General features: G+C 38.5%; 1 protein-coding gene across 1 annotated transcript in view; it reads left to right on the top strand.

Annotated features, from left to right (window-relative positions):
* The window catches only part of USP38 (ubiquitin specific peptidase 38), a 44,278-nt gene that overhangs the window by 7,522 nt on the left and 23,929 nt on the right, over positions 1-12,827 (top strand). The window contains exons 3-4 of the mRNA XM_075543751.1: positions 6,706-6,835; positions 9,048-9,149. Coding sequence (XP_075399866.1) covers positions 6,706-6,835; positions 9,048-9,149 — 232 coding nt within the window. The remainder of the gene's footprint in view (positions 1-6,705; positions 6,836-9,047; positions 9,150-12,827) is intronic.

The following is a 12,827-nucleotide window of genomic DNA, read 5'->3' as shown; positions in this document are numbered from 1 at the left end:
CCAGTTTCTCCCTTATAAGAAGGCCACCCTCCTCTGCCCCAAGGAGACCTCCTCAAACTCTGACCTCGTTTGAAAAGTTGGATACCACCCTCACCCGTTCACACAGGGTCAAGTTCACGTAAAATATAACTGCCACCGAGGCTCTTACTCGTCTCTCCGCAGTGAAAGTCCTCCGCAGCACTTCTCTGTCAGAGTCACTACAACAATCTTACCTTTTCTCTGGGGGGGTTCAGTGTCATTAAGTCTCAGAGTAAAGCAGAAAGTTGAAGAGAGCTGTAGTTCGTATGGTTAGAAGTAAAGTTACACGCCGTAGATACTCGAGTATAAGCCGAATTTCCCAGCACATTTTTAATGCAGTTTTTGTGGTAAAATTAGGTGCCTCGACTGATACTCAGGTTGGATTATACTCAAGTATATACGGCAGATAGTAATCGCTAACATTTTCCTTTCCATGCCACAAATTATTTACTATTCCTAGCAAACTTTCTAGGTAGGGCCTATTGTTAGTCTCATTTTTATCATTGAGGAAACAGGTTAAATTACTTGTCCAAAGTCATCCAAGTACAAATGGTATGTGCAGGATTCAAACCTCAGTCTAGCTCCAGGGATTTTGAATTACATAGTCACCAATGAAGAAACACTTCATTGTAGAGGTTCCTTACTCAAAATCACTCTATTTGCTAAAGTCAAAACTGTGCCTTATCTTTGTGGCACAGTTTTTAAAGGTATTTCTTAAAATGACCCTTTCCCTATCATAACTTCTTAAGTTAGGGTTTCATTCTATTTTTTTTTTTTTTGCAGAAATAGCTTTGTTCGGTGGGGGGAACTCCCGGACGAGGTTCCATGACCTAGGCCAACAGGTCAGGAAAGTCGTTGGGTTTCATTAAGTTGGTCATTTTGCCAGCAATGGCTTCTCTTTTTGTAGAAATCACTCTGACCTTATTTTCAATGCTGATCATGAAAATAAAATAACTTCTACTACTTACCGAATCAGTTGCAAGTTCTACTTATCACTCGATACTCTTTAACCCTTTTTCAACCTTTTAAAAGGCAATATTAGCTCCCTACTTACAAATTTCTTTTGTTTTCAAATGGATATGTGGGTAATTAATGGATCAAATCTTCCCATGAAAAGTTAATACTTTTAAGTACTTAAATTTTAATGATAATGAAATGTTCTTTAAATACAGGTATTAAGGTATTACATCAAAATAAAGAGTCTGTTAACTGAATCAAATCTTCCCATGAAAACAGTTTGTTCTCATGTACATGCCTAAAGTCATTATCCTAACTTAATGAAAATGGGATGCCTGCTACGTTATGTTTATTCTTTTCATCTTTCCACTCTATACTTTCGTATACTCTACACTTCCTCAGACCTAACTTACACTTTACTGCCATTTTCTTGGATTGTCTACACTCTCTCCATACTATAACCCAGAGGACTGCAAATGCAAATACTATGCGAGGGCCAGGCAGGTAACATTAATAAATTAAATGAGGCCAGGTGTAAGTTAAATGCTAGGGAAAGGGAATAATGGAGAATGTGCTTCATTGGGCTATGTAAGCACCTGCCAAAAGAGAAAGGTGATACTCTATTGCCACAGGGAAATCTATTCCCAGTTTTTTGTCAGGAATTTTCAAAGGAGGCTGAAACCGGTTTTCTTCTTGAAATTCCTCAATACACATTCTTCCTCACTTACTGACATGGTTAGTTTCCAAAAACAAGTTTTGTGAAAAACAGTGTTATGTGAAAATGGAGGATGACCACATCATTATACAGCTGCCAAGATACATTTTATAACTGCCAAACCATGGAGAGTCAAAGCCAAGCCAAGCTGATACATAACCTTGATCTACACAGCCAGAGTTACTCTTGCCTAGAAACTCAGCACTCAGTACTGCCAGGTGTGTATCATTAAGGCCCCAAATAATTCATAAGATATTTTTATTATTGTCATAAATGTGAGATGTCAAATAATGGGTGAGACAGTAAGGGAGGAGACATTGTATTTAAAACACCAGGAGAGATAAAATTATCCTGGATCATTCCTGAGTATGCTGTTTAACTGTGAAATTCATTTTCTTATTTGTGGGAGCCATTAAGTAAGCTCCAACCCATGTCAGCCGTACGTACAACCAAATGAGACTACGTGGTCCCGTGCCATCCTCACAACTGTTGGCTTTTTCTACATAAATTGAGATTAAATTTGTCTTGTGAACGTCTAAAACATTGCCAGTTTCAGTGTTAAGGTTTTAAAGTTGATGCATTTTCTTTCTTTTTTTTTTAACATTTTATTAGGGGCTCATACAACTCTTATCATAATCCATACATATACATACATCAATTGTATAAAGCACATCCTTACATTCTTTGGCCTAATCATTTTCAAAGCATTTGCTCTCCACTTAAGCCCTCTGCATCAGGTCCTCTTTTTTTTTTCCCTCCCTTCCCGCTCCCCCCTCCCTCATGAGCCCTTGATAATTTTTACATCGTTATTTTGTCATATCTTGCCCTATCTGGAGTCTCCCTCCCCCCCATTCTCTGCCGTCCATCTCCCAGGGAGGAGGTCACATGTGGATCCTTGTAACCCACTCACCCTCCACTCTCCCAGTATCGCCCCTCACACCCCTGGTCCTGAAGGTATCGTCCACCCTGGATTCCCTGTGCCTCCAGCTCCCATATGCACCAGTGTACAACCTCTGCCCTATCCAGTCCTGCAAGGTAGATGCATTTTCTTAACCATAGAAAGAAATGGTTTCATTTATTCAACACATTTGAGTTCCTGCTAAATATCCGTTGTTGTTTTCTGTCAAGTCAATCTGACACAAAGTGACCCTACAGGACAAGGTGGAACTGCCTACTCGGGCTTTATGAAAGTAACTTGCCATGTCCCTCTCCAGATGGCTGGTGAATTCAAACCACTTACCTTTCCCTTAGCAACTAAGCATCGAAACATTGTGCCATCAGCACGCCTTTCTTAGTACTTCGTGCAGATACTGACGGTTCACGGGAGGGCTCGCCAAAAAATTCGTGGAAAAGGAATTAAATGATAATGGAATTTTTTTAAAAATCATTTTGTTGGGGGCTTGTACAACTCGTATCACAATCGATAATGGAATTTTTTCATGAGCTTTTCGAAGTACAATAAAAATAGGATCGATCACTGTTCTTTAACAAAGTAGTGGAGCAGTTAATACTTTTAAGTAGTTAAATTCTAATGGTAATGAAATGTTCTTTGAAAACAGATATTAAGGTAGTACATCAAAATAAAGTCTGTTAAATTCACACTATAATAGGAATCAATAAATAACTTATTGTCTGGAGTACAGTACAGTATTTGCATTACTACATTAATCATCTAAATAAATGATCGTAATTTATGTTTTAGGGCATGTTTGAATCTGGTCAAAGTGAAGCATAACTAATGTATAATTCAAGGATATAAAAATATTAGATTTCACTTCATTCTTTCAGACCTTAGTTTAAATACCATATCATTTTGTTAATTATGACTTTTGATAGGTTTTTCTAACTTGTCTTGGTAGTTTGAGAGTAGAAAACTTTCCTTACTGGCCATTATATTTCTAGTCCCTATCCAGTAAAAAACCTGCATTATCAAGTCGATTTTAACTTTGCATTCCTGGGTGATGTGAACAGTAAATGTTCTACTAAGAGATTGGTAGTTCAAACTCACCCAGAGGCACCTGAGAAGAAAGCCCTGATGTTCAGCTCCCAAAGGCCACAGACTTGAAACCTTGTAAAGTGCAGTTCTACTCTGCAACACACGGGGGAGTCAGCTCCACTCTGTACACCATGTGCACTGGAACACAGCTGGTCTATCACAGGCACTCAAGCAATAGTTGAGTAAAGGCCTTGAGTTTGTGTTAGCTCTGCCTTAAAATTGCTCCAGGATGGTCTTGAGATGGGTCCACGTGGGGTGAGGAAAGAGTGGAAGGTCAGGAGATCCGAAGCTAGAAAGCAGGGATAGAGGAAAAGACTAAATGAGGAGGTGAGTGTCATGGCGCACCATCGCAAAATGGAAATGTCTACTCTGCTCATCCATTAGTTACTTTCCCGTCAGTCTGAACAAAAGGCAGAATCTTACTTCTGATAGTGCTTTTCCCCAAGATGGACCCACACATTAAAAGACCTCATGATTTTGTGCATATTTTCCTTTAATCAAAAACAATACAAGACTTAGTGGGCTTTCTTTTTTTCTCTGTCTTTAATGCAATAATAGCATCTCTCTCTCCATGTTAGATTTCTGTGGTTAGATGCCTCCAAACCTCTTTTATCCTTTAAAATTTTGCATGTTGTTCCATGGAATCTTAACCATGGTATATTTAGCACTTAGGCACGTAAGGTGTTTGTAGTTCTTCCATATCACAGACAGTACTACAGCGAATATGTTCCTTGTCCCTAAATGTGTGTGTGTCTCTGCTTTATTATTCCATCTATGTGGAATGCTGTGAACAGCTTTGCACCAGTTGGGAGATGTAGAACCACTGTCAAGGGCTGGCTTCAATGTCTTATCCTTGTGGGGAGAAGATGGCCATGAAAGAACATTCGCGTAGCCAGTGCAAAGAACATAACGTTCTAATTAGCTTGTGTTTGGACTTTGGGCTCTGAACTTCTGATTGAACATTTGCATCATAAAAGTTGTTTTCTCAAACACCAAGTTTCTAATATTCATTGCAATGACTACACAGGACACACAAGATTTATGATTAAAGGGTTTATTAAGGAAGTTAATGGGTGTAATGCCAACTGAGAAATGCTTGGGAAACCAGTGCTGCTAATAAATGCCCAAAGGGCGGCCACATCGTTGTAAGCCTCAACCTGAAAGCATTGTGCTCCAGCTCATTGGGTCAGCCAACCCAGCTCCTCCACTTGAGTGCCCGGAGACGCCCTCCACAAGCTAGCCTCCTGCCCCAAAGCACTCATCTGTAGTGGGTTGCACATCATTCCTGGCTCCTGCTAGGATGGTAGTGAGAGCCGCTCTCCTGCCTTTCTAGGGGCTCATTTTATACTCAGCAGGGTAGCAAGCACAGTGCCACCTGTTAGTTACTCACAGATGAATCCTATCAGAGCCTTCCCCCTGCCTTGTTAACCAGACCCGTGCACGAACAGGTAGTTTGGTGGGAGTTACAGAGCCCGGCTAAAAGAACCACATAGAAAAATTCACTGCCCCTGCAGTTGGTGTAGATACTTCCAACACATATGTCAGAGGAGGAGGAGAAACAAAAGGAGAGGGGAGGGGAGGTCCTTCACTCAGGAGGCATATAAGAGCCTCAGCCCCAGGTCACAGCTGCTCCAAAGCTCTGGGGAAGCTCTTTGGATGGGATATTTATGTATGTAGCATACGCAAAGGAGCTTCAAAGAAAGTTTGGTATATTTTGTACAATTAAGGTATTCACTCAGGTATGGCAATTTGTTGATTAGAAGAGTGGAATTTGTATTGAGTACTTACAGTGTTATACATGAGAGCGCTTCAAACGTTTGTGGGAAAATTCCATTTTTCTGTGAGTCTTCTAAACTCCCTTAAATTCACTCATTTAATCTTTACAACAGCCTTGTGAAATAAGTATATTTATAATCTACAGATGAGGAAACAGACACAGAGAAAGTTACATAATTGACATAATATTTAGGATCCCCTAGCTAAGCAGTAGACTACTAACAGAAACACATTAAACTAGAGGTTTGAGCCACCACTCCGTGGCGCCAGAGGAAGAAAGACGCGGCACTCTGCTCTTGTAAAGATGACAGCCGAGAAACCCCAATGGGGCAGCTCTCTGTCTCTGTGTGCCAGAATGAACTCGTTTGCCCAGTTACAAATAGTGAATTTAACTTTTAGAATCAGACCAGTCTTACTTTAAAATAATGACTTTTTCTATTTTTTAAATAGTAGCATACAATATATATTTATATGTAATACCATTTAGGAATATCCTAGTGGTACAGCAGTTACGTGTTGGGTTGCTAACCTCAAGGTCAACAGTCTCGTCAGATCCCCAGTATTACTTTGGTTTTCTGCCACCAGAATGTGTGGGTTTAAAGTGTTCTTTATTTCTGTATTAATTCAAATACACTCGATTTTTTACGTATTTGAAGTTGTCATATGTTGTTTTTGTATAATATGGATTTGATAGGGATAGAAACCTGTTCTACCATGTAGTCACAACATGTTACACCATGAATTACATGCTAACCTCCAGGAAGAATAAATCTTGGTTTTTATCTATGCATCTCATTTCAGATATCTACTCTTGATCTATATACTTCTTACAGTAAATTTGCCTAAATAAATTCTTGATATCACTATGTAGCATAAACTTGCCTTTTACAAAGTGAAATATCAGATATTCTTTCTTTATGGAAGTGTATTAAATATAAGGAACTGGTATGAGCCCCTAATAAAATGATTTTTTTTAAGAAAATCTGCAGTGAAATCAAATTACAACATAAAGATAGTTCAATAAAATGTGAAGAATGAAATGTTCTGGGGAAAAAACAAACATATATATATATGAAACTGTCCGCTCACTAATTTGGATATTCCTTAGAAACAAGCACCACACACTCATTTTTATATCTGGCAGTATCTTCTACAAGTAAGTTCAGAAAATACTGAGTCACAAACTGAGTGATTATGAACTATAACTCTTGTTATTTTCATTTTGTTTCCCTTCAATTTTCAGAATGATTGACTGGTTGTCTTGGCCTTTAGCGCAGCATGTCGACACATGGGTGATTGCACTACTGAAAGGACTGGCAGCTGTCCAGAAGTTTACTATTTTGATAGATGTTACTTTACTGAAAATAGAACTGGTAAGTGGGGACGCAGAAATGTAGTGGAAAATGTGGGTGCATATAACCAGTCTGTATTTTTAGGTTGTTTAAGGTCAAGCTGTGTACATGCAATTTTGAATTTATTCTTGCTTTTGTTTGGAGTAATAGATTTGAATGTACTAGAAAGAAAGAATGCCTCACATATTAGAAGTTGTTAAGATAATTTTACTCTGTTTTCACATATTTTGCATGAAAGCATACTCCTCCCACTACGCTACCCTCACTCCATTGCAAACTGTCTGACCCCTGTGTTCTCCGACGTTGCTCATCCAGGCTCATTTCTAAGGCCTGTCCCAGCGGTTGATCTCTCCCTCTTAAACCAGCCTCCCTGGGTTTCCCACACTGTCTGCTTTCTTGATCTTTGTCCTTGTTCATTAGCATTGCTATCTCCTGTACTGGATCTTTCCAAATATGAAGTGCCTTACAGTTCAGTCTGTGGACTATTTCCTCTTTTTTTTTTTTTGGTTTTTGGATAACTTTCTTCTTAATCTGTATACACAGTATAGGAGTCCCATGGCTTTAACCAGCTTCTTAGGTCAATGATTACCAGATTTATATTTCTTTACTTTTTTAATCATTTTATTGGGGGCTCATACAACTCTTATCACAATCCATACATACATCAATTGTGTAAAGCACATTTGCTCTCCACTTAAGCCCCTGACATCAGCTCCTCATTTTTCTCCCTCCCGGCTCTCTCATGAACGCTTGATAATTCATAAATTATTATTTTGTCCATATCTTACACTGTCCAACATCTCCCTTCACCCACTTTCCTATTGTCCATTCCCCAGGGAGGAGGTTATATGTAGATCCCTGTAATCAGTTTCCCCTTTCCACCCCACCCTCCTGGGATTGCCACTCTCAGCACTGGTCCTGAAGGGATCATCCACCCTGGATTCCCTGTATTTCCAGTTCCTGTCTGTACCAGTGTACATCTTCTGGTCTAGCTGGATTTGTAAGGTAGAATTGGGATCATGATTGTGGGGGGTGGGGGTGGGGAGGAAGCATTTAGGAACTAGAGGAAAGTTGTAATTTTCAATGTTGCCACACTGCACCCTGACTAGCTCCTCTCCCTGTGACCTATTTTTTTTAAATCATCAGACATATATTTTCTAATCCATTATTTTTCCTTGATCTCCAGACTCACATTTCTAACTACCTTTAAAAACAAAAATGAAATTCAGAAATTGACTCTGACTCGTAGCAAACCCTGGAGGATAGGGTAGAATTGCCCAATAGATTTTCTAAAGTTACAAATCCTTATAGAAGCAGACCACATCTTTCTCCTGCAGAATAGCTGGTGGGTTCAAACTGCTGAACTTTACTTATCAGCCAAACACTTAATCACTGTGCCACCAGGGTTCCTTAAATTAACTTCCTGTACTTGGATGTTTACACAACTTGGATCACATATTCGGTGCACCTAAAATGTAATCCCTTATTTCATTTCATCCCTGACTTGGTCTTCCACTTGCTCAAACCAAAAACTTCAGAGACATCCCTGTCACTTTTCATTCTTGCTCAGTTCATAGTCAATACTTCCTGTTGACTCAGTTGTTAAAAATATGTCCAAGATTTAACCACTGCAAGACGATTATCCTCATCCAGAGTTATCGTTATATCTTAACTTCACTGATCGCAAAATAGTCTTTCTGCTTCTGCCGTTGGTCCCCGACAAGTAGCACTCAAGAACCTGGCTGATGTGGCCCAGAGCACCTTCTCTGATTCCACGCCTACTTCAAACAGACTCTACACACCTAACGGGCCCTGTGTATCATATCCTGCTTTGTACTTCTGTATAGGTTTTTATTGTCCTTACTCACCCTCTACAAGATAGTTCTTGTGAGAGTAGAGATTTGTAAGTGTTTAGCCCACTGTTGTAGTCCCAGGACCTGTAAGAGTGCCCAGCCATTGTAGATGTTCAATAAATATTGATGAATAAGTTAAATGAAAAGTTAACACGTTAGTGGCATGGTTGGACAGGTTTTCATTTGGTAAGCAAGACTATTATATTCCTCGTGGTCTCGGCCTAACTCTCTCCATCCTCCAAAGTGTAATAGCACGTTAGGATAAAACTTTACAGCAAGTGCGGACATTCACATAAATAATTGCCCCAAGAAGATAACCACCGACTGGGTTAACGATTGCTGCATAAATTCTAAAACGAGTGTCTTGTCTCCTCTTGAAGGTGTTTAATCGACTTTGGTTTCCTGTTGTGAGACCTGGTGCTCTTGCAGTTCTTTCCCACATGCTGCTCAGTTTTCAACATTCTCCAGAGGCTTTCCACTTGGTGAGTTACGGCACAGCATTCTGCATTGTAAAAGTCTTTTTTTTTTTTGTAAGTTTATTTTACTAGGGAGTCATGTTGATAATAAAAAGATGATAGGTTTTTTATTATCTTTTCAAGTAGCTTTATAAGTTCTTCGAAAATTAAAATCATGGGATTTCTCTATGGCATGGCTTATATTTTCATCTTTCTAGTGTCTCACCAAACTTGCTCCTCCTTCCAGCCATTGAGATATACTCCCTGTGAGATGGCTTTGAGGGGGCTGTTGCACACGGCACAGTGCAAAAGGAAGGACAAAAAGCATCATTCATCTGAGTTAGGCATTTAGTCCCATCAAAAATAAAACATAAAAATTTTCAGAATAAAACTCAGATTTGAGTTAATCAAGCAAAATCGTCAAAGGGAAAAAGCATCAACTCTTTGTTTCCAGCTCCAGACACCACATGTAGAAGCCATTTGAGGATGATGGCTTTACCTTTCAGAGTGTCTAGGAAGGAGATGCACTTATCCATCTAGGCTCCTTTTACTCGCTCTTCACATGAGGCCATTCGTCATCTCTCATTAGCCACTTCGTCTATACACCTAGATCTTTGCTCACAGTTGTTTAAAGAGTAAAAGATATTTCTTAGCCATGTTTTGCTTTTTTTATTTTTCTGAAATCAGTAGCTGAAGTTATCATGGTTTACTTGAAAATACTTGGCTCAGTATGTAAGGTTGAAATCATTTATTTAATAAATAGTTAAATTTGGAATTGAAAATTATAATCTGGCTTAAAGCATAAAAACAACATGTAATTTAAAACTCTTGAATACCCTGACCTACTAAACTGAAAATAACCTGAGCATCTAGTGATAGAACATCTGGTAGTTAAATGACATGTAAGTCCAAATAACTAGCAAAAAGATTGCCATCTTTGAGCAATAACCTGAAATCATTAGCATGAATATCTTTTTAATCATTTTTGGGGGGGCTCTTACAACTCTTATCACAATCCATATATACATCCATTGTGTCAAGCACATTTGTACAATTGTTGCCATCATCATTCTCAAAACATTTGCTTTCTACTTGAGCCCTGGGTATCAGCTCCTCACTTTTCCTTCACCCTCCCTTCATTGAAAACTCTCGATAATTTATAAATTATGATTATTTTGTCATTTCTTACGCTGTCTGATGTCACCCTTCACCCACTTATCTGTTACCCGTCCCTCAGGGAGGGGGTTATATGTAGATCATTGTGATCGGTTCCCCTTTTCTACCCCACCTTACCCTTACCCTCCTGGTATCTCTACTCTCATTGTTGGTCCTAAAGGGTATATCTGCCCTGGATTCCTGTGTTTCCAGCTCTTATCTGTACCAGTGTACATGTTGTGGTCTAGCTGGATTTGTAAGGTAGAATTGGGATCATGATAGTGGGGGTACCATGAATATTCAATAGATTTTATAGCAAACCAAGATGAGTATTTTGATAAAGTGTTATTGTGGACCAAGTACTTTTCACAGAACTTTTTATAAATGGAAGGGAAAAAAATTAAACTGAATCTATGGGAAAGAAAGATAAAGATCAAAGTTGTTAATTAAATCATACCCACTTCAAAAATTAACAAATTAAATCACTGATACCTAATAAACACTAATACTGATACTAATAACCTATGGAAACATTTTAGATTTGCTCATTTTAAAAAATCAATTTTCGGGCATTTAGAAGGTAAGAAGGCTGCTTGGAAGTGGATCTGTATGATTTAAAGAGTGTAATCTTTTTTCTTTATCAGTGATAATATTGACCTTTAGAGTGTGGTAGTAGATAATCATATAACATGACCACAAAGATGAAAATCTACACAAGGAAAGCCTTTGGAAGTTTTAGATTTTTAAAGTAAACAGCTATTAAAAAAAATTCTTCCTTTATTTTTCCCTCCAACTCTTTCTCATACCTGAGCAGAGGAAAGTAATCCTGTGTTTTAGATTATTTTCACTAAAAAGAGTACCTGGTAGATTTGGTTTCGTGGAACAGAAATGTAATTCAGATTTGCTTAGAAATGTAGAGATGGGAAAGTAGAATAAACTCACTAGGAACTGGTAGTTCTACGGTCAAGTCAATACCTTGGGTGGAGATTAAGGTTAGAGAAAGTAGAGCAAAAGCCAAAACACAAATGCTATGAAAGAGCTCAAGCTTTAGGGTAAATGTAGAAAGAGTAGAATGGGATTAGCAGCATTAGTTTGAAATATGACTCTTCTTAGGGAGAAGGAAAATAAGTTGATTGAGATCTCACAATAATTGCCCATGTAATTGCTATTAGATGATGTAACCATTGAGTTATAACTTTGCTTTTGCCCTAAATTCATACTCTGCCATCAAACTGAATACAATTTATGGTGACCCAAAACTCAGGGTAGAACTGCCCTTGTGGGTTTCCAAGGCTGTAACTCTTTCTGTGAGTAGACAGCCTCGTCTTTGTCCCACGGAGCCCCTACTAGCAACCTCACACAGACCCACGCTACCACCACAAGATAGCATCCAGAAAGTTGTTTACAAATGGATCGTACTCAGATGCCTTTCCTATTGCCATGAGTAGAAATATGCAGTATCAGACTAATTAGCATGAAGTCACAATAAATATTGCACAGTTAGTGTTAATAGAATGAGCCATTTTTTTAAAATAGAATGTTTCATTTCTTAAGTACTTTTATATAAGAGGATAAATCAAAAAGTATAGCTACTAGGTTCTAGTTCATATATACACCACAGACATAATGCAAACAAAACATGTTGAAGCATGTCTTTGCAATTTGTGCATAGCTGTAGAAAATGTCTTTCTATAATACACTTGTCTTAGTCTTAATTGCATGCTTTCCAAAAAAAACCAGAAAAGATACTACAGGCCATGGAAAGAAACAATCTTGAGGTCATATCTACTAAGAGATTTTTAACAAAACTCCAGAGAACATCTTTCCAAATCACTGAAGTTTTGCAGCCTCACGTTAGAGGAAAAGAAACCAACAAAATTTTTTAAGCCTCTTAGCATTTTAAGGAAGGTCAAGAAGACCTCAGATATGAGCCAAGAGATGGAAGACTGTCAACCTCACTGAATGAAGAACCTGGTTGAAGTCCAGAAACTGGTAGAAGACCAGAGAATTATAATTGGTGCCACAGCTTTTGAAGCTGGGATCTCACATGGATCAGCATCTTTTTTTTTTTAAATCATTTTATTGGGGTCTCAGAGCTCTGTCACAATCCATACATACATCCATTGTGTCAAGCATATTTGTACATTCGTTGCCATCATCATTTTCAAAACATTTGCTTTCTACTTGAGCCCTTGGTATGGATCAGCATTTTATATTTATGTTTACATCTTGACCTCAGCATGTTTTCACTCGAGGGTACAAAAAGTCTTGCTTGGAAATCAACTACTAGTTAAAGGAGCTTGTCTCTCCATCAGTGGTCAGTCTTTTAAGCAAGATTGAAGCTAATGAAGATGATTTTATGGACCAAATCGTAATTGGGAATGAGCCTTGGATTTATTTACTGAAAAAATACCATCAAACCAGTGGCTCCTGAGGGCATCTCCAGGCTAGTTCAATTCAAAGCAAAGAGGTCACCTCTGAGGGTTATCAGGACTATTTTGGTGGGGGGAAAGCAGGGAATTCCTAAGAGGTTGTCCTTGATAAATTTTC

Source organism: Tenrec ecaudatus, chromosome 3, assembly GCF_050624435.1.
Source record: "Tenrec ecaudatus isolate mTenEca1 chromosome 3, mTenEca1.hap1, whole genome shotgun sequence".
NCBI lineage: Eukaryota > Metazoa > Chordata > Mammalia > Afrosoricida > Tenrecidae > Tenrec > Tenrec ecaudatus.
Note: the sequence above shows the minus strand (reverse complement) of the source record. Positions and strands in the feature narration are given on the sequence as shown.